Source organism: Melopsittacus undulatus, chromosome Z, assembly GCF_012275295.1.
Source record: "Melopsittacus undulatus isolate bMelUnd1 chromosome Z, bMelUnd1.mat.Z, whole genome shotgun sequence".
Taxonomy (NCBI): Eukaryota; Metazoa; Chordata; class Aves; order Psittaciformes; family Psittaculidae; genus Melopsittacus; species Melopsittacus undulatus.
In genome coordinates, this window is record NC_047557.1 from 9142410 (window position 1) to 9169713 (window position 27304).

The 27304-nt window shown below is 50.6% G+C and overlaps 1 protein-coding gene across 1 annotated transcript; it reads right to left on the reverse strand.

Moving 5' to 3' along the window:
* On the reverse strand, window positions 1-27006 carry NOL6 (nucleolar protein 6). Its single transcript, XM_034073077.1, has 26 exons — window positions 26867-27006; window positions 26576-26782; window positions 25511-25627; window positions 25074-25253; window positions 24319-24487; window positions 23444-23578; window positions 23143-23306; window positions 21931-22051; window positions 21552-21610; window positions 21296-21397; window positions 20674-20789; window positions 20098-20275; window positions 19574-19696; window positions 19253-19401; window positions 18430-18505; window positions 15854-15994; window positions 15446-15563; window positions 15075-15229; window positions 14686-14849; window positions 14112-14264; window positions 12848-12945; window positions 11929-12053; window positions 11678-11767; window positions 9463-9660; window positions 1568-1669; window positions 1-416 (listed from the first exon to the last, which is right to left on the reverse strand). Exons 1-26 carry the CDS (start codon window positions 26936-26938, stop codon window positions 267-269), a joined length of 3462 nt encoding a protein of 1153 aa, XP_033928968.1. The 5' UTR covers window positions 26939-27006; the 3' UTR covers window positions 1-266.
* Window positions 27007-27304: the final 298 nt, after the last annotated feature.

Genomic DNA, 27304 nt, shown 5'->3' on the forward strand with positions numbered 1-27304 from the left:
AAAGCTTTCTCCTCTCTTTATATTTTCTTCAAAATAAAAAGGCATTTGTATTCTCAAAAATAGGAACAGGTCTCAGCCATTTTCTGAACATGGCATATAAAGATAAATAAAATAAAACACACAGTTCAGAGATTTAAAAAGCCAAAAGCCTTTCCTAGGACTGATTTATAAGAAGGAACGGTCCCAGAGTGAGCAAACTGCTTCAGGATGGGTCCCTCTGACACCTCAGATAGCGTGACCCACACAACAATGTGTGAGCAGTGGCCTCAGATAGTCCATTTCTCTGTCCGAGCCTCCACACTCTTCACCAGACCTTCTCCCAGAACCTCAAAGTCCTCCAGAATTGCCTCCACGTTGGGAACACAGACGAGCTTGTCATTCAGAGTTGTGACCATCCTTCCTTTCATGTTGGACGCCTGCAGGACACACACAAATATTGCACAAATGGGAGGACCAGATCAGAGCTGCTTTGCAACCTCTGCAAGCCCTTAGTAAGAGAATTGCTCTCCTGCCTCATCATATCCAACCCCTGCCACGCCACTAAACCCTATTCTCACTTCTCAACACCATCAGCGCTCATTATTAGAGCTAACAAAGTTCAAGAGTGGCCCTTCTAGCCCCTTTTAGGGTTTGCTTCTGGAGCCACAGTCCAAAGATCACAAGGAAGAGAACTAATGGCCAGGAGCATGGTGGAGATGGGAACAGTGTGCAGATGCACAGCAGAGCCTCTCTAAGCAGAGCAGATGGGCTATGCAAAAGGGATCACACTGTAATGCTAAGAGCTGCTGTGGCTCTGCTCTTTGGTGGGTACAAAGACATTGAGTAGTAAGAGACCCTTGGCTCCACCAGAGGACAAACTCTCCATGTTTAATCAAGCCACCCTCAGCTCAGACACAAGCATCTCCTCCTCTCATTTCACTCCTGTGAATAACTAGGTTTCACAACTGCAGCTAGGCTGAATGGCCAATGCCCTCTGGCCATGAAGACAAGGGGAGGTAAATCATCCAGAGACTGACAGCAGAAGAGCCTGGGATGCCAACTCTGAGCCATGAGTCACTGGTTTCTTTGCGTCTTTCCTTCATAGAAAGCAGCATGAATCACTCCAGCATGCCTCACACCTAGCCACCCTCTAGTTTGCCAGCCCACACAATGTAGCTGGAAAATACTTCCATCCATCGATAAGACTTAGGCTTGACACCTTAACTGGTTGTGGGTCGGGTATTTCTGGGTAAGACGCCCAAAGCCACTTGGATGGGACAGCCTGCTGTACACAAGAAATGTCTCTAGCAAACAAGGCATCACCCACCTCCTAGGAGAGGACCAAAGAGCATCTGGGACAGAGATCTCTATTCTGACCCATGATTATGGTTGTTGGGGCTTGTCCAGGGACACACATTCCCTCCTCAGCTCTGCTGTTTCACCCTTTCTAAGAAGGGGTAGAAGTATGAGCTCCATTTCTCAAACAGCCTTTGGGCTGACAGGAGTTAGACAAAGCAATTACAATGCAGAAAAAGAAAAGCTTTCAGGGTATAGAGTAACATGCAGCTTAAAGCAGTCAAAAACTCACCTTAAAAGGCTGAGGCTGAAAGCTCAAAGGTTTCCACAAAACTGCAATCACTTCCCCACCATGCTTGTCGTAGAAGAACAAGGCAAGGTCACTGAAGGCATCCTAGATAGAAAACAAATAGCAGTTGTGCCAAACATCCCATAGCCAGAGCCCATCCCTGATTGTCTCCTTACACAGGGACACACTGGAGCTCCACATCAGCCAGGACCAAAGCTGCAACTCTTCCAGTGACTTCCCAACAAGGAAAGCAACTAGCAGTCCACAGACAAGACTTAGGTGCTTCTTACTGCCTATTTTTCCCCAGACTTGACAGATACAGTGCACTGCCTCCAAGTTTTGCATGCAGAAATCATCACTAGTTACCTCTTGCTGTCCTAGAGAGCACAAACATGATCCACCACCTCCCACAGTCTTGCAAGAACACCCAGACATCAGCATCTAGCTTGAGGACACTGAACCCACTAGGTGACAACCCACTGAGTGTTCATCAGTCCATGGTCCCCCATCAGATGGATCTGGCACTAGCTGTCTTACCCCAGCATCCAAACAGCCATGTCCAACACTTCACAGTGCATCAGATGGCAAGAGGTGGGTTCCTGCCCAGCCTGCAATCCTGCTACAACACATTCAACTACCTAGCAGCAAAAAACAACAAGCCCAGTAAAGGACCTTCACTGGAAGCCTGCATCTCAAGCTCTGCAGTATGCACAACCAAGGTATCAAAGCTACTTCTTCCCACAAGATACATCCCACATCAGGGGGTGCTGTCAGCACACAACACCCCAGAAAGAAACATCAGCAGAAATGTTAAGTAACACAGCCTTGTGAGGTGCAAAGATATGGAATGCTCAATGGAGGCACTGCAGGAATCTGCCCTCCTTGCCTGTGTTTCAGCAGCTGTGTCATTGAGTAGCTCCTTTGGTGGTGCTGAGCAGAAAGAGACCCTGCAGAGGGAGATAACTGAAGTCCACAGTCTGGTCTTCCGCAAGCTGATGCAAGCTGGATTTCAGTGCTGCAAGGAGGCAGGTATGAGAACTGCAGCAGGAGCAATGCTGTGTGCAAGCAACTTTCCTAACCTTAATGTCTGGCCTTTCAGCTCAGCACCTGGCACCTGGAGAGCCCCAAGCACAGGTGACCAAGACAGCCAAGAAGCTGCTTTCTGACATTTGTTCATCCTGGAAGTTAACATCAGGCAATGGTACCTGCTTACTGGGCTGAGCAAACAGCCCCCAGTATCAGTACAGGACAAGTTTCTCCACATGGCCTCACCACTTCTGCAGCAATCTACTGGAAGAAATAGACTTCTGTTCCTTCTTCAGTCCTCTGCCCCATCCCCTTTAGTTTCCTCAGCTGCAACTCTGCCATGCTGTTACAAAGAGAGGTCTCTTTTGGCATCACTGTATTGTGAGGAGGAGCATGAAAAAACCATTAACCACAAAGGCAAGCTTGGAAGGGTCTCATATGGGCATACCAGGATTGCACTAGGAGGAAAAAAGGTGGATTTGGCTGGTATTACCAGTGATCCCAAAGGGTGGGGTAGCATTTTAAGAGTAAAGACCTGATAAGCAGGGAGGAGTGGTGTTGTCTGCAACCTTCAGAGCCAGATTTATGAGTCTGGACTTGAAGCATCACAAACAAGAGGGCAAAGAGATTAGGCCATCAAGCTGGGAAGATCCTGAGACCTGCCAGCTCACCCAGCTTCATGGGATCTTCACAGGGGCAAGGCTGGTCAAGGCATTATCTTGCCAAACTGGCTAAGAAAACCACTGTCTAAAAATAAGTTGAGAAAGAGGCAATCCACCCTGGCATTTCTCTGCTGAGAGCAATGGGTTATGCTCAGAGCCCAGGCAACAGGGGAAGACTCCTCCTTTTACCAAGAGGCAAACAGTGACTGGGAGGGAAAGCTCAAAGAAGGGCAAGAAAGCTCAGGGCACACTGACTGCCAACATGCTGCTTTCTGAAACATGGGAGCAGAGTATGTGAGAATCACAGAAAGCTCCTCTATGGGGGAAGGTCTTGGGTGCCATGCAATGCTCCCTATGAGAATGGTGGGTTTTTTATAGGAACATCTTGCTGGGCATGAGCCAGAATGCCAGGAAAGGAGCACTCCCAGTTCATTTCCCAACAAAACTACTGGGCAGCCTGATAACCAAGCACCTTTTATCCAGACAGCAGAGGGCAGATGTTGAAAGGATGGCTTTGCAGCCACACTGTTCCCAGCATCATCCCCCTGGTAGTGCTTTGGGCTGGCTGTACATGCAACTCTTGGGAAACTGCAGTATTAAAAGGGTCTGGTGTATTAGTCATTGTGCTTCAGTTTGTACAGAGGCCTGGGGAGTAAAAACAAACAGTTCGCCTCCCTTTCCACATCCCATGCTCCATGCCCAGTGCCACTGGGCTTGCCTGAGCCTGCTAACACCTTCCTTAAGGGAAAGTTTAAGAGAAGAGGGAGAAAAGGCATGGAGTGCATTTAACTCCTATTCCCTTCTCAAGCTGCTGTATCTTTGTTTACACTCCAGCTTTAAAGGCTTAGGGAAAGCTCTCCCTGCTCAGGGGGATCCCTGCCATCAGCACAACCTACAGCAGGTCCCCATCTTGCAGAGACATGGAGGACGTGCATACTCAGTGCTGTGTTTCGGAAGAGCCTCATTGTCTGGGGAAGGGGTACATGCTGCTTGGAAGAAGATTAGCTCAAGGTCTGTAAGGAGGCATCTGTGCTGTAGGAATGAAAAGATGGAGAAAGGTGGTGAGTAAAACAGTACTCTGATCTAAAATGGGATTACTGGATTAAGCAGCTCCAGCCGCAGCATGGATTTTGCAATGAGGTAAGCACTCACTGCTAGTTAAGCAACTCCACTTTTGTTTAGGGGTGGGTTTTTTTTAACCTAACCATTTTCCCACTCATTTTTTCACTGTTCTTACCCAGAGATCAGGCTTATTGCATAACAGCTGCTGAAAAAAGAACATTTTCAGAGGTCTCCACACCCAGAATGTTCAGGTGTCAAACACATCAATCAACATTTGCTCAGGGCTTACAGCATTTAAGTGCTCTCAGCAAGGGAGCTACCACTATAAAATGCTATTAAAGCTACTTAATTCAAACAAACTACATTTGTGGTTAACACTTTGAGGGCCCTTTCATCCCACTGCAACCTGCCCTGATGTTCACAGGCTACGTGACACAGACAGAGCCTTCTCCTACACCCAAACAGAGCAAGGAGCACTGTCAAGAAAACCAGGCTGGGGTTACTTCTGCATCAGATGTGTCTTAAAAGAGAAAAGAAACATGAGTGCTTGGTTTGGGATTCAGCCAGTAAAAGATATTTCAAACTATCTAAGCTTTTTCTTCTCAAGTGCCCAGGCATAGCCACATAAGCATCCCTGACCCAAGATTTTGGGGCAGCAGCAAAGAAATATGGCACAGAAAAGAGCCACCCATGTTCTCCTGGTTGTATTGGCAAACATGCCTTGTCCACTAATCCAAAAGTCACCTGAAACCAGTCTTCAGTCACTTCCTATGGGACAAATCCTACAGGACCTCTAGGAAAGCATTACCAGAAGAAATACCACCATAGGTACCCCCAGAGCTCACCAAGGAGCTAAGCCAGTGTGTGCCCATATATGTGCCACACATGTGCATCCACTTCCAACCCTGGGCACTATGCTAAGGGTTGTAAGAGCAGGTGATTTCCTGTCACCTCTGCTGCTCCAAGCAAGCAGATCCAGACAGGAAGGTCTCCTCCATGCTACCAAGAGTCCACAGAGACTTTCAGGTCATCTCTGCATGCCTGGAGCTGCCATGGGAGTCAGCCCTGTCAGTCAAAATAGGAAGGGAACAGTCTGACTTGAAAGGATTTCACCACTTCCAGGTACATCCCATAACCATAGCTTATATACTGTAAGAGGCCGAGGATTTTTAGTATCGTTAATTCCTTCCTAACATGCAGTAGCAAGATACACATTCCTACACCGTGGGAGGATGAAAGAAAAGGGCTGCAGGTCTTCCAGATAGGTCTTGTCTGAAGGTACAAGAAATACAAACATTGTTTTAGAGGGAAGGATGTTTACAATAAAGCAGGAAACATCCTCCAGGTACAAGATGGGCAGCTCCATTGCCAAGAGATCTTCCACAGGCACATGCAGCCAGAGAAAGCTAAACCTCAGTGAAAGAAAGCACCTCATATTCAGTGACCTAGTGAGACCAAAGACCAAGTACAAAATGTTAGATCTTTTAACAGCCATTACAGAAATGAAGATGGACATTGCACAGGCAGCTTCATACGAGTTTCCTCATCATGAGAAAAGAGCTCTGGATCTCAGGGAGGCCTTTGGGCTTTCTGAGCTCCTGAATGCATGCAGATGGGCATGGCAAGTATATCTACAAGTCCTGTGTCCTCTTAAATGTGGAGGACAGCCAAGCCACCCTGGTGCAAAAGCAGCACTGACCTGGATTGGTGGGTGAGGTTCTGCAGCTCAAAAGCCACCACAACACAGACCAGCAGACATGATGGAGATCCAACTGGAGCATCATTTGAGACATTTAAACTTAATTTAGCCTTGCAGCAGAATCCCCGCCAGGACCAGACACAGGGTTTGCCCAAGGACCATAAGGACTCGGGACCATAAGCAGCTGGGAAGCTGGCGATGGACTGAAGCTCCAGGGAAGCCCTCTCTGCAGGATGTCTGGCACCTGCTTTCCTTCAAAAGCATATCTGCAAAGCTGCCTCATCTGGACAGACTCACAGAACAGGCCTTTTCTACCAGATCTGTCCTGGAATGAGAGAATTTGCTGTCTGAATCCCATGCCCAGCCTTTCATCTCTACCCAGAGGCTCCCAGGCACCAGAGCAACTCAGTCAGACCTGTTCCTTTTTGGAGCAGGAAAAATTATATCAGTCAAGACTCAACACTTCCCCTCCTTTCATTTTCTCTTCTGATTAGGCTCCCTGGGGAAACCACTCAATAATCCTTTGGTTCCAGTGCACTCCTGCCTCGCTAACCCCTTTGATTGCTCTCTCAAGAGCAAGCAGATTGGACAGAAGAAAAGTGGGTCTCCTGGTTACTGGGCCAAGGACACTGAGGAAAATGCTACTCACTGCTCTCTCAATTAAATCCATATGCCCAGGCATTTAAATCCCTTTTTCATATTGGAAACTCAGAAAAGCGCAGATGGTTTCTCTTCTGCCCACAGAAGAGAACAAAATCCCTCAGCATCACTGTGCAGCAGATGTCTCCCTTTGTTGGTACAAACCCACCACAGCTGCACTGTCAGCCTAGGCTACAACCCTGTTGCTCAATGCTGTGGTTTGTGCGATTAAGGGCAGCAAATTGCTCTGAGTCAAAGCCAGCCAGTTCCGCATCCAAGTGCCTTCTCATCCAAAATCTCTCATAAGGATCCACCACTGTCATCACACTCCTTTCTGGCAGCAGCTTCTTGCTGGGCTGACCTCCCAGCCTGCAGGACAAGGAGGAGCTGAACCCCCCTTACAGCAGAGAAATACAAGGGTGCTGGACAGGCTACCAACCAAAGCCAGGTCAAAGTACAAAGCTGATGCAAAGGTCTTGCCTTTAAACCACCACATCAGTACACCAAGACATGAAGCCAGATGATTTCTTATGAAGCAGTTTCTCCAGACAGTTCAGCACAACTGCTTGTTGGTGAACCTGCAGTGCAAGGTCAGCTTTTGAGGCTTCCCAACACAGGTGGACACGGCTGAGTTATCTGGGAGTATGTTGCAGCATCACCTCTTTGATATTTGCAGGAGCAGAAACACCCATTGGCACAGAGAGATACTCATCAGCCCCTTCAGGTCTGCCTGCTGCTGACCTGGAAGCTACAAGAAACAAATGAACTGGTACTGCAAGATACCTCCAATACAACAGCTGCAAGGGAACACAGACATACCTATCCTGGAGCCTTCAAGAGAAAGAAAATCCCCCAGACTGGGTTGCTTAGGCAGATTTCAGGCTCTTCACCCCATAGCTCACTCTTCAGAGAAACCTGTGACCAGTTCCTGTTCTGATCCCACCTGAACACCCTCAGGTCTAAGAACATGACATCAAGTGAACACAACATTACTTCTAATAAGTCAACGTGACCTTTGCTCATATCCATGTTTCTGCATTGGGATGTTAGCATATTGCATTTAGAATCAGCTATCATTTGTAACCCAACCAAACCCTAGTCCAAATCTGTTATTACCTGTATTAAAGAAAACAGGCAGTACAAATTCAGACAGCTGGGATGTCACTATTGACTGGACCAATTAAGTCATAATTGCTTAAAGGATAATGAAAGCTGCTTTCCAGGGAAGTCTCTATTGCACTTTTTACTTCCATATGCTTAGACAGAGTTAACTTCTGAGACTTTTAAAAGCCTTGTGCAAGGTGCTTCTTGCACTCCTTGCATATCCTGGACACCAAGAAATTCCCCAGTACTCTCTACCATGCTCCTGCAGAACCTCCAGCTTCTCAACCACCTTCCTTTTCAAAGGCAGGAGAGCACTGGGCATCGCCTCTCCCCCATGTCCTTGAAGCTAAAGCAGCAGTGCTACTTGCAGGGAAATTGTGAGACAATTTTAAGGTCTTCCTCAATTTAAAGAGGCCTTACATGCATCCTTGTCATTCATTTTCTCACCCCTCAAGACTGTTCAAACCTACTGTGGATGACAGGAGGACTGAGCCTGCACCTTGCTAGACCTGGCAGCTCTACTGAAGCATCTGGCAGGCAGCTTGGGAGGCAACAGGGTGAGGAAACCTTCAAAGAAACCCTTGCATGTTTTCTTTGCCCACCTCCTAAGCTATCTGGGTTAAGGTGAAAGGGAAGCTCAAACTGAAAGGGCCCAGCATTTTCCAGACTGAACTCGAATTTCAGTTCTGGCACCTCTTTCAAAATAGTGGCCAAACACCAGGACCCTGAAGACAGTCAGCAACCAAAGAACTGGGCTCTGTGCAGCCTGCCCTAATGTCAAAGCTGGCTCTGCCCTGAGAGGGGAATGGGCTGAAGACCTCTGCAGCATGTCCTGCCAATCCAGCCTACAATTCCTACTGCACTTCTGACGCCGCTTACAGCACTTCTGTGGGTTACGGATGATGGCACTTGGAAGTCAAGCCAGATTTTGACAAAAGGTCATGGCAGCCTCACCTCTCTGCACATTAACATTTAACTCAGCTACCACATGTAAATCCGGTAAAATCTGGCCAAAGAGGCAGAGGCTGCACATCTGCAAAGCACTAGCTGTCCAGATCCAGCATGGATCACTGCTGTCACTTAGCATCTTGCATATCTCCCCAGCTTGCTAAGGCTTTGGCATGGCCACAGAGTCAAATATAAAGGGAGTGATGACTTTGGATACTGATGTTCTCTATATATCCACACTAATAACTTCCTCTGTCATCACACAAGTAACCAGACACAGAGTAACCACCCTATGACCAATATTCAGCTTCTGTGGCCCACACAGCCATTGGCCTAACAGCAGCAGCCCTACTGGTAGCATGCCTTGGACTCCTGTACACTCCCCAGGAAATATGGGTACCTACTGTCCATCATGCACCCCAGCTAGCCAAGAGGCCATGAAAAGTCTATTAAATAACTAGATAAAATTAGATAAAGATGCTTTTGCACTGATATATAACAGCCTTGAGCAAAAGCTCCAGGTGCTTTGTATCTAAGGTCACCCTCACATCAGCAGCACTCCCATCTCCATGGAATGGGCAGTGCATTCACCAGGTCTTCTGCTGAAGCAGTGGTTTCAGATGCACACAATGAGTAGCCATCACATGCAAAATACATAAAGATGTCACCCACTAGCTGCTGTAAGCAACACAAATGCCAAAAGACACTTCCCCCTTAAGCAGGTAGCACCCTGTGCTTCCCCAACAGGCTGTGCTTACTCTCAGCTCCCGGAGGTAGCACTGTACAGGGTCATAATCCACCACAGGAAAGAGGATCTTCTCAGCAGAGCTGTTCTTCACCACACCTCGGGAAAACGACTTCACAGGCTGGTCCACGCTCTCCAGGTGCCGAGGAATCTGTTTTGGATTCAGGTGGATCAGGACATCATAGAAGTCCAAAGGAGGGCGAAAGACCATCTGCAGGGAGAAAAGACCACTGTTACTCAATATAGGACACAGGTGAGCAGGAGAAGTGAGAGACATTTCCCAAGTCCTTACTTGCATTTTATTATCTCCTCTTCAGCAGCAAACCAAAGCAAAAACTTTTTCCTAAGATTAATATCATAAGTTTGCCAAAACATCCACAGGAAAAACAGGGCTGTGGTGGAGCCACAGAGAACTCCAGCCCATACTGGCCACCCCATTTCCTCTGGCCTGAGACACACTCCATTCCAGCATGGGTTTTCACTACTCTACACCCCTGCAAGTGCTTTAATAAGGACTTTGTTGAGAGCAAGGTGGTTCATAGAATCATAGAATCAATTAGGTTGGAAAAGACTTTTAAGATAATTAAGTCCAGCCACATCAAGTTCCCTCATGTAGGATATACCCATCTCCTTATGGCCATCTCCTGATACAGCCTGGATAGGCTACATGTTCTCTGGGCCACCAAAGTGCACCAGGAAGGACATACTTGATTGCCACAGGCCTACTATTCAGCAAGCTCAACACTCAAGAGAAAGGAGCTGCTCCCTTCCCACATCGGAAGTCTAGCCAGAAGGAACATGGTCTCTATCCTATTGGTTTCCCAGGTGATCAGAAAAAGCTTACTGCTGTCCCCAGGACTCAGAGATGGTACCTGGAGAAGAGTTTTCCATAGGGCCAAGGAGGTCCTCTCCAGCCCTGATCACAGACCCCAGGAAGCCAACTTGAGTGCACAACTGCAGTGTGTGGGCAAAATAGACAAGGACAGACAGTGAGCAGAGACAGGTAACTATGCCACACATGGCAGAGTCCCAGGAGTGAAGAGGGGAGCCAAGAAGGTAACAGGAGCTGAATGACACCCAGGGACCACAAAGAGCTGTACAATTACAAGACAGTCCCATCTGTCCAAAAGAAGTTGTCCCAAGACCAAGCAGACAGAGGGTGACAGCATAGGGATACCCTGGGGGTGGGAAAGGATCACTCTACAACAGCTAGGTGGAGGGGAGAGGGAAGTAGGACCAAAGAGACTGAGTCAAAGGATTGGGAGGATGCTATGGATGGGCAACAGCTCATTTTGGAAGTGAACCACCCCCAGCTCACACTGCACCTCTTGCATTTCTGTCTTGGGTCCACACTGAGGCACACCAAGCACATCTCTCATAAGTACAATACTTCACCCCTTTACAGCCCTGTAACACAGACTGCTACTGCCTCAAATAGACCTCACTGCAGTAATACTTTCCAGAACTGAAAGCAATGCCAGTAAATCCTTATATTGCCTAGGCAGAACAAACAATCCACTATATGAGGTTGGTTGTTTTGTTGATGTGAATCTGTCATATCTAACTACTGTTTGGCTTTTTGAGTCCTCTCAGCTTCAATTGCCTTGGTGACCACTTGGTACACATACAAACTCCCCTCCAAAAGACACATCTCTCCTCAATGGGCAAATGTGTCTACAGCTCCCAGATCCATTTCAGCAAGGGATATTTTTACTTAAAAATTAAATTACTGAGCAAATGAAGACACATATGGCCTTGCTCCTCCACTAAGACCATAATAACATCTTCCTAAAGTCTCTGTTAGCATCCTGCCAAAACCATCCTGGGCCTGGTTAGACTCAAGCACACAGTCCAGACTTGCACAGCTACACTCAGACCGAGTCTCTCAAAGAAGCCTTTTGCTCCAGCTGTGGACATGCAACTGATTTGGTACAGGAATACTGCACATTCACTCATGTCCCAAGAAAATCAGAGAATACAAAATAAATCTGGGCTAGTCAATGATATTTCACCCCAACTTGCTATGCAGAGCTGGGTCCCCCAGAAAGCAGGGTAGGACAGCCTGGCAGCAGCCTCCACAATCTCATCTTTGCTGGTTTTCATAACCCAGGATAACCACATATGGGCACAGTCTGAATCCTACAGATATACATCCTAGCGATCATCACCAAAGACCAGTACACTTTGCCAAAGCAAAACCACTTGTGCTAAGCAGCCAAGGGGAATACCTTCACATCCTGGGTCTTGAGTGGGTCCATGAGCTGCTCCTCCAGGGCATGGAGAGACTCTGAGGCCAGCACAGTAAGTCGCTGCAGGATCTGGGGATACAAAAAAGCCAAGAGGATGAAACCTGTCAGTCCTGGATGCAGCAGGGACCCCACTCACTCAGAGGGCTGTTGGAGCTTGCTCCAGCACTAGGAGAATGAAACAGCACCAAGCCAGCAGCTCCCACAGTACAAGGACAGAGGGCACAGCTCACCTGAGCAGAGGGCCGCTCCTGGGTCCACATGGAGCTCCACTGGTCTTTGGGGGTGGCGATGAACATGACAGGGAGGTGGGAGCGAGCAGCTGTAAACTTGCTCTTGATCTCTGTGCAGTCAGCATCTGGAGAGGGGAGGAAGGTGGGCAAGATGCTCTGCCCATCCTTCAGCAGTCCTCCAGGCTCCTCACTCATGTACTGCAGCCCAGACAAGGGCAGTACAACAGGCTTTATCCTCTCCCATCCTCTGACCCCAATACACATGCCACCAGAGCTCCATTCCCTTGTATCCAAAAGACAATCAACAGACCAAACACAAGAAGAGGCCAGGACTGCAGTTCTACATGAGTGCACCAAAGTGCTCCTTTGGAAACTAGAGACCTTTACCAGGAAATTCTTAAGGCTCAGGATATAACAAAACCTAGAGCACTGCAGCCCTTTTCCCTTGTAGGTTTTGAAACTGAAGACTAGCAGATCATTTCTATAATCTGAGTGGCTCAATGAGGCTCTCCAAGCAGACACAGCATAGAAGACACTGAAGCTTCAAGAGCCCAGCTGCTATCCCAGAACTGAAGGTTTGGCCCCAAAAAGCTAGGGCAAAGCCTTGATCAAAAATAGTGGCTACAAAGGAGCTTCAAAGACACCACCACATCCAGCATCACCCAGACTCATCACAGATTTCATCAAGACCAGAAGCAGCAGAGCATCATTACCTCTTCAAAGGCAGGCAAGAGGCAAAAAAAACCCCATGCCATGACAAAACCCACCCTGAAGCCAAGTTAAGCAAGGCAAGAGAAGAAAAAAGGACCCTTGCAGAGGCTGTAATGCCTCCATATATCCAAGACCTTGCAAGCCAGGCACTGACAAAGGATGGCTCAAGAACCTCATGCCACAGCTTTCTTGTATCCTGCCTACTCACCTGTCAGGCCACCATTCAGGTTGACAATCAGGGGGTTGTTTTTCCAGTCAAAGGTTGCCAGCAAATCAAGGAAACGCAGAAACCCCACCTGGGGAGAGCTGCAAGCAAGACAAAACAATTAACATTGACATTTGCTCCCCTGGCCATAACAGGGGCTACACTTGGGGGTGACTTAGTGATGCCCAGCACACACACAGCCAAGGAAGGGGCATCTGTGGTGAGAAAGAGAAGTCTGGGACAAGAATGAGGCACTTCCCCTTCTCCAAATCCCCAGGCAAAGTCCTTGCCCCTTGCTCCTCCCTCTCCAAGTAAAAGAAACCTGTAGGAAGTGAAACATTGTCCCCTGTTTCCTGATGCTCTCCCTGCCCTGACTCCTGGGATAGGAGGAAGTGGGAGGTGGAAAGAGAGGTACATCCATCTCTGGTACAGATCTGAATGGCAACCCACTATGCTGTTCCCCTGCAATACAACATGGCTGTGAAGCCAGACAGCTAGAAAGAACTGAAAATACCCTCCTCCTGGCGGGGTATTTTAAGAGACAGGAAAACATTGCAGGCATGAGGCTGTTACTCCTGCTACTTTATGGGGGAGAGGGAAACCAGATCCTGATTGCAGGGCACAGGACTTTTGGCTCTACATGGAGCAAAATCACTTTCTTAAACTTCATTTCACTCACTCTGGGCCACATCTCATTCACTTGCCAGGTCCCAGCAAGGAATTCACTCTGTGGGGTTTACTAACGTGATACTCCACTCAGCTTTCAGCAGCTGACCTCTAGCCCTTCCCCTAGGAATCCTCTCCAGGAGGGAGGCTGCAGGTACATATAACATGGTAACATCCCTCCTGTGGAACCCAGGAGCCTCAGCCTGCTGGCAGCCACAATGGAGCCCTCCTCCCTGCTTCTCCTGGCCACCACCCACAGGAGAAGGGGTCCTGCCAGGCCTTAATAAAGGACAAGACACCCTGTTGTTGTTTCACCAGCATCCAAAGACCACGAGAGCACTTGCTGCCGTCCTTACCTACTTCCCCATCTTTCTCTGCAGCACACAGGGTAGGTGAAGCCACAGTCCTGCAATACCAAGCATCTCCATCCCTTTTGGCCAGCCACTCCCAACAGGGCTTGGGACAGCATTCTAGCAGCACAGCTTCATGCTAAACCCTCCCAGCAAGTCCTGCCCTGGCAGTATCCTGTCCCTCCTTCATTCCAGGTAAGGGAAAAAAGCACTAAATCCCCACTGAGGCAGCCTGGGATCCTCGTCCTCACCTGGGTGGTGTGAAGGGGGCTGGGTGGAGGAAGAGAAATGCCACAAGGAGGTCCACACACTCCTCAGAGATGTCGTCACTCAGGAGCTGGGCACTGACCCATCGCTTGGCCAGTCGGCAAGCACTGCCGAACACAGGGTGCTGCTGCTGGAGTCTGCAAGGAGGGAGACAAGCCACTATTTAACCCACACATCCCAGGACCTAAAACAGCCTTTTGGCATCAGCAAGAGAACAGAAGGCAAATATCTGCTAGGAACACGAGCACAACACCTCTGTAGGTGCTGAGATTCTGGGGCACAAAGGTAAAACGCTGACAGATGCTACTCTCTAACCATGCTGCTCTTTGGTACTTGTCTCCCCATAACAGTGACCTCAGATGTGACAACAGGTGCCACCCCAACCCACATTCATCCCTCCATCGTCCCACAGGACCTCTCACAAGGTGAACTGAAGGGCCACTTCCCACAGAGAGCTCCTCTCCCCATCATTACTCTCCAGCATCCAAGGACACCTCCACACTGGCTTCCAGCCACGTTCTATGTCCTGGCCCTCCAGGCATCCTCCACCTCACCTACCCATGCAGGGAGCTGGTTACATAGGGCATATGCTGTATTTCCAGCTCCAGCTGCCGAGATTCCTCAGTGTCCTGGTACTTCAGCATTCCTTCCGGGGTAACCACTTCTTTCAGGATCAGGGGCTCCCGGTGGTAGGCTACTTGGAGACGGAAAACATACCCATCCTGCGATGGGAGCAGAAAGTGAAGTCAGGCTTGTTAGTAACATAAGCTATGCTGCACCTTAGGGATGCAACAGCAGCATCCCAGCATCAACACAGCCTCGCCATACTCTACCCCAGGCCCACCATCCAAATCCTTGTTTTCCCCAGTGGAATCACTGCCACAGCCCCTTGCCTGCCTCCCAGGTGACAAAGTCAGGTCTGGAGAAGATCTCTGTCACTCCTTTACCTTGTACACATCAGTGTGGGTCACCGCAGGTCTGCAAACCAGCTGGTGCTGCTGCTGGAGGAGCTCAGCCAACTGCAGGTGGAAAGCTGCCTTGATGCGCTTGATGGCATCTTTGCTCTGTGGCCACTGGCCACTGCCTTCCATGTGGCAGATCACTGGGGACAAATGGACAGCAGGAGGCCAGTGAGCCCCACACTGAAATGAGGTGTTGGGTGGGGATTGTTGGGATTAGAGGTCACAGCAGCAGGGCAGGAGAAACCAGGGCTCTGCTTCCACCTGCACCACACCAATGCAGTAGTTATGGAGCCACCATCATTGCCTGCCTCTGCTTTTCCACACCAAATCATCTCCTGCTCACACCTCTGACTTACTCTTCAAAGGGGTTATGTAGGCTGGGCAGGGCTTCTCCTCTGAGGGAAGCAGCAGGTGTTTGGTCTTGATTCGGGTATGGAAGGAATAAATTGGCTTCATGGGAATGGGAGGAAAGACCTGGGAGAGAACAGAAAGACCAGGGACTGAGAACAGACAGCAGAAAACCCAGGGCACCATGCACCCCCTCACCCCGAACCTCCCACCTCAGCAAACCCCTATGGCACAGAGGGCTTAGCCAACTTGTGCACAGCCAGCCTGAGGAGCAGGACAGCAAAGCAGAGTCACCATATCACCCTGAGGGCTCTCAGGAGCCACAAAAGCAGAGCAACTTATTCTCTCTGTCCCCCTTCAACCCAAGGCATTCCCCAATAGACCCCCATGCATGGGCTGTGCCCAGGAACACTCACATCCGTGTACCGGAGGGCTGGATGGACACCCTGCACAGACGTCACCATCAAGGGCAGCTCCTTCAGGTGCCACAGCTTGCGGCTCAGGTCGTCATAGGAGCGGACAACACTGACCATGGCTTCTTCACCTGTCCCTGGTGCCTGCAGATACACAAGAAGCCTCTTTGTTCACCTCTTCACCTCCTGCACAAGCACCCACTTTGCCTGCCTCTGGGCCTGGCATCACAGCCAAACTCCAAGGAGCCAGCAGCTTCTGGCAGGAGCACTAGGCAAAACCAGGAGGTATGAGAAAAGGGAGGACAATGGCAAGAGTGCCTGTGATTCCCCAGCAGCCACAGGCATCCCAGGGGCTGTGTTTCAAGTGGCAAATCAAATGATTTCCTGTGCAAGATACTAAGGCAGCACCAAGAGCTGTACTGGCAGCAAGCTACCTAGGATGGGAAAAGACAGGAGTGAGCTGGGAATAAAGAGATCACGTACTGGGAAGGTGAGAGCTCTGCTACTGCCTCCCTGCCAGTTACCATGGTGCCAACAGACACAGCAGTTAACAGAAAACTGCTCTGACTACATCCTTAGCCAAGGCAGAGCTATGAAGTATGGCAAAAGCAAAGACAGAAAACAGCCAGAACTTTGCAGAAGCCCTGGGGAGGGCAGACGAGAAGTACCAAAAGGGGAATTGTTGTTGCCCTTGCTGCTTCCATCTCCCCAGAGCACAGCAGAGGAGCCTGAATGAGGAGGAGACATCACTGACACCAAACAACTAAGCTCAGAGGCATTCAAATTGAGTTGCACACATCAAGCCAGCCTGGGGTTTGCAGCAGAGCAGCAGCACCCTCTGTTGGGTGCACCACGAACAACAAACCTGTCCTGCCTGTCTCTAGATCTGGCTGCACTGTCTATTCCCCTCATCCCACACATCCCTTGACCACTGCAGACTCCCCAGGAACCCATAAACAGCAGTGAGCTCCTCCTTTGTATTCCTAAGTGCCTCTCAGGCTCCAGTAAAGTGCACCCCCTCTCAGCATGGGGTTTATCAGCCCTGCTCACCCCAGGCTGCCTTGCAGAGACATGGCACACACAGATTTTGTTGCCTCAGCAAACAGGCCATACATGCTATCCTATCTGACATGTAGGTCTGCCCAGACAGCAACTGATCCAGGCACAGATGATTCTTTGGATCAGATTTCACAGAATCACAGAATGGTTTGGATTGGAAGGAACCTTAAAGCTCATCCAGTTCCAACCCCTGCCAGAGGCAGGGACACCTTCCACTGGAGCAGATTGCTCCAAGCCCCTGTGTCCAACCTGGCCTTGAACACTGCCAGGGATGGGGCAGCCACAGCTTCTCTGGGCACCCTGTGCCAGCGCCTCAGCACCCTCACAGGGAAGAGCTTCTTCCTAATACCTGACCTAACTCTCCCCTCTCCCAGTTTAAAGTCATTCCCCCTGTCCTGTCCCTACAGGCCCTTGTCCCAAGCCCCTCTCCAGGTTTCCTGCAGCCCCTTTAGGCACTGGAGCTGCTCTAAGGTCTCCCCTTCAGGAGCCTTCTCTTGTCCAGGCTGACCCAGCCCAGCTCTCTCCATCTGTCTCCAGAGCAGAGCTGCTCCAGCCCTTGCAGCATCTTCATGGCCTCTTCTGGACTCACTCCAACAGCTCCACACCCTTCTTATGCTGGGGTCCCCACAGCTGGACACTGTACTCCAGGTGGAGTCTCATGAGAGTAGAGCACAGAGGGAGAATCACCTCCTTTGACCTGCTGGCCATGCTCCTTTTGATGGAGCCCAGTATCTGCTCCCTTTTGCTCTTAAAAATGGGAAAGGGAACAACTTCTTCCTCCATCCAGCAACTATAATATCAATAATAATAATAAGAGAAATAACAAGGGGAGAGAATATAAAACTAAAAGGGGAAAAGGAAAAGCAAACAATAAGCACAAGTGATGTACAATACAATTGCTCACCACCCACTGACCAATAGCCAGCTCAACCCCAGCAGCAATCTGGGCCTTCCAGGTGACTCCCCCCAGTTTCCATACTGGGCATTAAGTGCTGTGGTATCGAACACCCCTTTGGCCAGTTTGGGTCAAGTGTCCTGTCTCTGCTTCATCTCAGCTTCTTGTGCCCCTTCTCATGGGCAGAGCATGAGACTGCGAAGTCCTTGATCTGGGTGTTACTTAGCAACAACTAAGAACACTGGTGTGTTATCAGCACTGCTTTCAGACTAAAGTCAAAAACACCCTTTGCATTGCACCAGCTACTAAGGAAGGGAAAAAACTGTCATAGTCAAACCCAGGACATGGACACAAGCAGAAAGAGGCCAGCGGGATTCTTGCAGGAGAAATGGGGTGCAGGGACTGCCAGAACAAGATGACTTCAGCAGTGGCCTTAGCTGGATAAAAGAACTGGAAGATCCAAGGAACGCACCATGCTGCCCATCGAAGCATCCACGGGCAGGAATTTTCCTCTTAGGAACCAGCCAGCTGCCTCAGGACCACAAAGGTAAAATGACCTCCCTGTAGTCCTCCCCATACCACCCGTCTCAAGAAACTGACAGCCCCACTGGGGAAGCAACCATACCTCCTTCCCAGTCCTAATCACAGACTCCAGCAGGGCTCCCATGTAGCAGATGGAGGATTCAGGAATGTCTGCATGGCTACAGGGAAGACAACAGCGCATTAGAGCTACAACATGCCAACCCACCAACTCCTCCATCCCACCACTGTATGCTGTGCCCACAGGCAAGGGTCAGTCCAAGGATGAGGAATCCCTTCCTACAGAAAGGTCACTGTGAGAAGACCAACCTGTGTATTCCTCCCATGCCCAAGTTACCCACACAAAGGAGCCAGACAACTCATGCTGCACCACAGGATTCAAAGCCATAGCTGCCAATGTTGCAAGCATTTCCTTACAAAACCCCTCCTCAATTCAGGACAAAGAGGCCTAGGCAACCTCTCTGTATTGTGCAAGAGGATCTCATTTTTGGCAGAAGGTATATACTTCTACACAGAAACCTTTCAGTGTTACAGGGAAATCCAACCTGTGAACCACTACAGGGTCTCAGAGGATTTCATTAAATATCCTGCAAGCTCCAAAGAGCTTCCCTGCCCACTCTGCCAAGGAGTGTCCCAACATCTCGTCTGCCTGTAAGGGCAGGACCACACTGACTCCCTGCTCTTAGCATTACCATCAGCAGAAGCTACAGCACCTGCTCTCCTCACCTTCTCTTGGGAAACAGCTCACAGCATCAGGACCACAACTAAAATGACTTCACAAATTCCAAGCAAAACCAACCCACAGCATCCCCCAAAGCATGAAGTTGGCAATGGGGCTACCAGGGATGTGGCACAAGCAGGGAGAGCAGCAGTGACCCCCACACAGCTGCAGGGTCAGCGCAACTTACAGCTTCAGCAGGTGCCTGACAATCTGCTCAGGAATGAGGCGTTTCTGGTAGGCAGTGTTGGCCTCCCACACCACTGCCTCACGGATGCTGCCATCCTGGAACCGCCGCAGCTCTGATTTCTCCCCCCAGAAGGTCCGAAAGTCCAGGGCCTGTGGGGGGACATTGGCCAAGCCAGGCCAGGGACACAGGTCAGCAGTGCGGCTGGCTGAATCACTCCCATGACCATCAGCTAGCCCCACAGCCATCTGCAACCATAGTATGGAACCTGCTCTGCTTCACCAGGCTTGGCACAAAACAGGCCCCAAACGGGGCTCCCCTCACCTCAGGGTGATCAGCCTGTGGTCCCTTCTCCAGCACGCTGGCAGCAAAGTCAGGATAAAACAGGAGCCCAAATGTCAGGGGTCCAACATCCTTGTGTTTTGGGGGCTCAGCATCAATTGGCCACTGCAGGAAAACAAGGAACATGGAGCACAAAAAGAGAGAAGGTTGCAGGAGCAGCAGCTGCTTGGATATTGGGCTGCTAGATGAACCTCCTGCTACATGCTCTCAGGTGCCTGGATGAGCACATATGGAGAAAGCCCAATGTAATAGGTCTACCTGGTGAAAAACACAGCTGTCTTCACCCTGCCCCATTAAGAGGCCAGGACTTCTACTCAGACCAAGCCTTCAGGTGGGACCCCACACCCCAGTGTAGAGCTTCAGATCCTCTATTCCCCACAAAGAGGATAGGTTTGTCTCCTTCCACAGCGAGAAAAGATCCCCTTCCCATGCCTAGCAGTGCCACAAGGGACACACAACACCCCGTATTCTGCAGAGGATGCAATATCATTGCCAATCTGCATTACCTCAGGGATCTGTGGCAAGGAGTGAACCACAAGCAGTGCTCTCCCAGATAGCCCACGGACCAGCAGTGAGACAATGAAGGGAAGGGCTGCAGCCACATAGTTCCCACCACGATCCATCAGCTCATTCAGGAGCTCCATCTTCTTGCAGGCACCCTGCAGCTTGGAGACATGTTTCAGGCTACAGGAGAAGTAGAGAAGCTAGTCATCCACCTCTGCCACCAAATCCTTTCTCAAAGAGGGATATAGTAGATGATGGACAAAATGGGGAACTGAGGATCCTGACCCAGGATGGTGGCTAAAAGAGACACTGCATTCTGGCATCTCACCACAGGAGATGCTGGTCCTTGGGACAGTCATCATTCCCAAAGCTCTCCTCCTCATGGAAGACTACCTAGACAGTAAAAGTGGAATGGCCAAACACAAGAGACACCAACTATCCCTGAGCTAGCAGGGCTGTCTCCCAGAAGGCAGGTCCAAATCCATGCCAATCCAAAGCCAGAAAAAGCCAAACCCTCTCCAACCAGGCTCCTCAGCATTAGCCCAATTATTCATCAGCACAGCAAGACCAAGACTCACTGGAAGATGTGGTCAAAGGCTCTGAGCATGGGCTTTGGTGTCATGAGCAGCGCCTGGAAGCCATCCACCATCCGATCATCCAAAATTTCCATGGAGTACCTGGCTTCAAACTGGACCTGAGCAAGGACACAAGACAGAGCAAGAGCATGAACAGAGGGGAGAAGGAAAGAAACCCCTCCAGCAGTGGTCACCATGGTACCTATCAACCACAGCCACCATGGTCATCAGAAGAACCAGAACCCAGACAGCCTCGTTCCTCAGCATGAAGCCAAGTCACCAATAGCTGCTGCTGCCATCCATTGATATCTTTGGTATGACTCCCATCAGGTTGGATTTTTTTCTGGTCCTAAACAGTTCTGCTAAACAGTTGTTTGGCTTCACCCAAAGGTGAAGGGAAACTACCTTTCTCCATCATTCAAGCATGACAGGTAAAGCAGTAGTACATCCAAGCCTTAAAATTTACTTCTAAGTTTCAGAGCTGTATGGATGTTAAAAGCTTAAAAAGCAGCACTGAACACTCCCCATGACCAATGGTCTCCTCCAAGAGACCTAACCACCCTCTGCCTGCCTCAGATCACTCCTAAGACAGCATTTCGGGATGCTTTCAAAACCCGCTCAGTACCTGGTGATATTTGCTGGCGGTCATATCAGCGCAGAGGTTCACCAGCCCAGAGGGATCCACAAAGACCACTTCAAATGCCTGCTGGAAGTCGTCCAGGACAGGCTGTAAGAGCAAATAAGGTTGTCAGTGCCATGGTGCAGCACAGACACCACCACCTCATTGTCACTGACATCCCTTAACAGGCACGATCCTGCCCAGCCAGTGCTGGCAGGACAGCCAGACACAGACAGGAGACCCCCTCTGGTCAGCTGCTTACCAGGGAGGGATCCACATCCTTCACTAGGCTGATCCCTGTCACACTCAGGTCAGTAGTGGCTGTGGGCAGACAGGAAGGGACAAGTTACACCACCATCCATATCTGTCCTACTGATAGAGCTATGTATCAACACCTCACAACATCAACAGTGCTCCAGTGCGAAGCTGGCCTCCACTCTGTGATGGGATCCATCCACCCTGCTGCAAGCTGCTCCATCCAACCCTATTCTGCTGTCTCCCTTTCCTGTCCATCCCACCCATAGGGTCTCATCATCAGAGAGAGAAAAGCCACAATTCCACCTTCCCCACCGTGCACAGGCTTTGAGCACAGATTCTGCTGACACCAGCCTTTCCCTGCCCAGAGGACCCTGGAAACTCACCCAGGAACTGCAGGGTGCTCCTTAACACCTGGTACCCACTCATCATCTTGACGATTTTACGCTTCATCAGCAGATAGGCAACCAGCATGGAGACCAAGAAGCCACTGAAGCACCCCAAGCCCTGTCAAAACAGAGAGCTGCGTCAACAAGAGCTCCACGAGGCACCATGAGCAAGAGAGCCCACCCCATCTGACTGCTTCTGGCCTCTGTCATCACCAGCAGGGCAGACACCAAGCCCAAACCCCAGCAGGAAGACATAGAGGAGGCAAATCCCTGCACAATAAGCAGAGATATGGACCCCCTTGCAGGAAGGCAACACCTCAAAATTATTCGGAAAGTGGAATGAATAAAACCAAAAAGTACCCAAAAACCCATTACATCATTCCAGGGACAGTAAAGAAGCATGACTGCCCAGCACACACACACACTGCAATCCACAGAGTACAATCACAGAATCACAGAATCCCAAGGGTTGGAAGGGATCTCAAAGATCACCTCGTCCAACCCCCCTGCAAGAGCAGGGTAACCTAGAGTACATCACACAGGAACTTGTGCAGGTAGGCCTTGAATATCTCCAACGTAGGAGACTCCACAACCCCCCTGGGCAACCTGTTCCAGTGCTCTGTCACTCTCACAGTGAAGAAGTTCTTTCTGATGTTAACATGGAACCTCCTATGCTACAGTTTACACCCATTGCCCCTTGTCCTATCACTGGACATCACTGAAAGAAGCCTAGCTCCATGATCCTGACAACCACCCTTTACATATTTGTAAACACTGATGAGGTCACCCCTCAGTCTCCTCCAAGCTAAAGAGACCCAGCTCCCTCAGCCTCTCCTCATAAGGGAGCTGTTCCACTTCCTTCATCATCTTTGTGGCTCTGCGCTGGACTCTTTCAAGCAATTCCCTGTCCTTCTTGAACTGAGGGGCCCAGAACTGGATGCAATATTCCAGATGCGGCCTCACCAAGGCAGAGTAGAGGGGGAGGAGAACCTCTCTTGCCCTACTAACCACAGCCTTTCTAATGCACCCTAGGATGTCATTGGCCTTCTCGGACAATGCAGCTCTTTAAAACCTAACACAGCTGACAACAGTCACAAGCCCACTCCACAACCCAAAGCACCACCTTTCTACCCCTAGAAAGTAAGAGCAAGCCAAAGGCAGGTTGGCCAAGAGAGCAGAGCCTGCCCTCTCCCCTGGCACAGGACATACCTTACTGAGCTGTCGCTGGTTAAGCCAAACTTTGAGAAGGGCCACGCCATCTTTCATGCCTGGGAAGTCAGTGGCTGCACTGGACAAGAACTGCAGGTGGGAGAGCAGCATTGTGTCACAGAGGATCGAGTTGTTGTAGTGTGGGGTCGGGGGCTCGGAGGCTCCTGTGTGAGGAGACAACACACTGGCTGCAACTACAAACCTGTTCACAGAAAACGGCTGCAGCAAACCATCTCTGGGCGCTGGGTTCAGTCTCTGGCTGAACAGAGCAGCTTCATGTTCCCCCAGCCCCAGGCCCTACCTTCTTTGGGAGTGCTCTGCTCCACAAACCAGGCTGTCCGGATATTGTTCTTGCTAGGGTAGAAGCGGCTCGGTTTGAAGAGACCAGGGACAGGACACGCATGGAGTCGGACTGTGACCATCTTCTCATCCTTGCCTGTAACCACCAGAGGGTAGATGTGCATGAGGAAGAGATGCCAGAGACTAACTTGAAAACACAGGGAGCATCCCCAGTTTGGTGAAAGGAAAATGCTCTTTCCCAGGAAAGCTCAGCAGCAGTGGAAATCATGCAGAGCAGAGAGTGACCATATCCCATAGACAACAATAACCCTGCAGTGACACTGCTCATGTACAAGTCCCATCTTCATCCCTACTGTCCAGGCTCGTACTCCAGCACACTCTTGCCTGCTGTGGCCTTGCCACAGCACTGCTTGATCCCATTACCACCTGGGGTCTGCAGAAACAAGCAGCACCCAGCAGCCCATGCATTCCATGTCATCTCAGAGAAGAGCCAGACTGCACACATCTGTCTAGAAAAAGCAAGAGGATAGCAGGGAGCAGGGGTGGGGAGAGCAGGCAGGGAGGACAGACACAAACATTTTTTTATGCACAATCTCCTTTACTCCCAGAAGTACTATAACATGAATCAGCCAGCAGGGCCAAGGCTGGATAACTCAGCCAAGCTGGAGAAGGGGATTGGAAGTAGAAGAGATTGTGAGGGCTAGGCTCTGTGTGGAAAGGACAACTGGGAGCATCAAAACTTCAAAATTCATCAGTAATTGTGATGACAGCCCCAGACTGATTGCTCTCCAAAAGGGTTAAGAGACCACCACTACCCCCTGCACTTAACACCAGTACTCACACACACTCCCCACCAGAGCACAGCTTAAGTGTTACCTTGAGGCCTCAGGAGCAGGATGGGCTTGAGATGGTTGCTGTTCATGTAGGCAAACTTGACACTGCCAAAGAGCTGCTGCTTAGATAAGTGCTGGGCAATGTGGGCCAGGTACAGAGCTCTCTTCCGATGGTAGCGCTGATTTAGGTTGTCTTTGTCCTGGAAGATTTCCTGGGAAGAGAGGGACAGGGCAATCCCACCTCACTGGCCTGCAGAGCCCAGCTCAGCCCAAGAGACACCACCACCCACTACCCTCTCTAGTACCACAGGCATGTGGCTACAGCCTCAAGGAGCTCCAAGTCAATCAGGAGCACTACCTTTCTGCTAGCACACCAGGCTCTGGAATCACAGAAGCCAGAGTAAAGCCATGCAGGCAAACAGGGTGTCACTTTGCCTCAAACCCCATAAAAGCAAAGGGAGGGAGTTCTTGAGGAGTAGTACCCTGCAAACATCACCCTCCCTGTAACACAGTCTTTGGAGCTGGGTAGAAGTGCAATGCAGTACAAAGCTAAACAGCATCTATCACCCCAGCAATGTGGAAGAGGCTCAGCCCAGGCAGAAGGAAGATCTTCATGAGGAACTAAAATCAAAGCAGCTGTGAGCAAGTGGTGAAACCACACTCCCCAGCTCCTTGCAGGAGTCACCACACTGCACATCCAGGTGCTATAATCCCACTCACGAGTGACGAGGACAGGGCAAGGGTGGTGGCAGACAGGACAAGACAGGGCCACTCGAGAGCAAGCATGGATAGACTCACCCGTGGCATGGTCACAGCCACATCCACATTGATCTCTGGTCTAATGCAGGTGCCAAGCAGGTAGCTACCCACCACCTTCAGTTCGGTTGGAGGCATGAAGCGGAACCTTCCCTTCACACTGAATGGCACCTGCAGGAATGGGACCTTCACATCTTTGGGGAGCCACGCCTGGTCAGTGAGCTGAGGACAGGACACACAAAACACTATAAGCATCAACAGCAGATGTGCAGGAACCAGGACCCCTCTCCCCACATAGCTGCAGGTGTCTGCACCCACAGCTTAAATACAATGTCCCTCTCTCTTTTCCAAGATAACACAAAGTAGTATTTTTTCAATTCCTACGGGGGATTGCCCATCAGGACCTCTGCCTGTACAGCAACAGCAGAGCCTGCTCCAGACACAGGTTTTGCCACCTTCTCCATCCCTTTGAAACATACTTCAGTTTCTGGTGTCTCTGGGATGGCACTCAGCAGACTGTTAATTTCATGTAGGAAGGCATCAATCTTCTTCTTCTTTGTCTCCTTCAATGTTACCTCCTTCAGAAGCTCCTCAATCTGTAGGAGGAAAGGGGACCATCAAAGGCAGCTGCAAAACTAGAACTGCTTTAGCCCTTTACCTTGATCCCCAGTGTCAACCACAAGCCTGGTAAAGAGGGCAGCAGATGAGCTAGGGAGCACACATGCACCCCTCTGCAAACCCTGCCTGGAGCTGGGAGTCCAGGCAGCCCATGGGCAGAAGGATAATACACCTCCTATGAAGTGCTGAATGGCAACCAGTTCCATCCCACTGGCTCCTGCATGAGGTCCAGCCACAAATAAAAACAAAAGTCCAAAAAAAAAAACACCCACCAAACCCAAACCTGGTATAATTGACATAGAAACAGAAAGGCTTTTGTATGGCAGAGTATCAGCTACAAGGAGCAACCATTCAGGTTCATGCCATGAACCAGTCCCTAAAGATCCCACCACCAACATCAGCAGGTAGCCAAGAGATCTAAGCCACTCCTCACAAACATCACAAACGTTACAACCAGCAGAAGCTATCTATCCACCAGCCTGACCTCCCCCTAACACAGTCAGCATGCTTGCCTATAGAAAGCATCCTCCTGTCCCATCCAGAAGCTGATCAAAGACAGCAGCCAGGAACAGACACTGATGTTACTTCCTCACCGTTCTATGCAATAAACCACTGCAGGGAGAGATGCAATGGTCACACTCCAACCATACTGCACTTACGTGCTGGAGGGGTTCAATTTTAATGGTGTAAAAAAGGCACAGAGCCTGGAGCGGGTCGGTAATAGGAATTACGATGGGAAATGAGAGAAACACACTGCGTGCATTGTGAAACCTGTCTCTCCTGTCCCTGCCCCGTGCCGGGCTCCCACACAGGAGCGGCCTATGCCCGGATTGACATGGCAGGAGGGCTCAGGGGCCTGCTAGAGACCACCCCCTGGAGAGCTAGGAGCCTCGGGTCCTGCCGCTCCCGCCGCTTAGCCGGCTGACCTGCAGGCGGAGCAAGCTGGAATGGAACAGATCCTCGGTCTCCTTCAGCCGGTTCAGCTCCTCGTTGGTCGGTGGCTTGTAGAGCTCGGCGCGGCTCAGCTTCGCCGGCTGCAGGGCCTCGGACGGAGCGTTCCTCTTCCCTTTCCTCGCCGCGCCGCCGGGAGGTGGAGGGGGGTCCGGGCCCTGCTCCGCCGCCTCCGGAGAGCCCTGCGAGGGGAAGACAGCACGGATGGATCACGGGCCCCCGGGGCACCGACCCCAACATCCCCCTCCCTGCCGCCGCCTCCTCACCGCCATGGCCGCCGCCGCACTGCCGCGTGTGGCACCTCGCGGCCCGCCGGCCTCCGAGGCGCCGCTCCCCATTGGCTGCGCTGCGCCAGCGCTGGGCTCCTATTGGTCCAGCCGGAGATGGGAGGGTGTTTTCTCTCTTTGCGGCAGGTCGTGCTTGGAGAGGTGTGTTTTGCAGCAGTTGGCGGTGCTTGACGGCAGGGACGGTTCCTCCCCTCATGGCTGTGGGAAGGAGGGTTTACCTGTGGGTCGTCGCGGCCCCATCGTGGGGCTTAGGCCCAGGTTTAAGCACCGGCCCAGGTTTAAGCCCCGGCCCAGGCCCTCCGCGCCCCGCTGAAGGGACCCAGAAACCCGCCTGGGCCGCTCCGGCCCCCTCCGTTAGCTGGGATAGAGCCAAGGGCAGCCACATCTGCCGGTTGTCCAGCACCAGATGGGTAACCT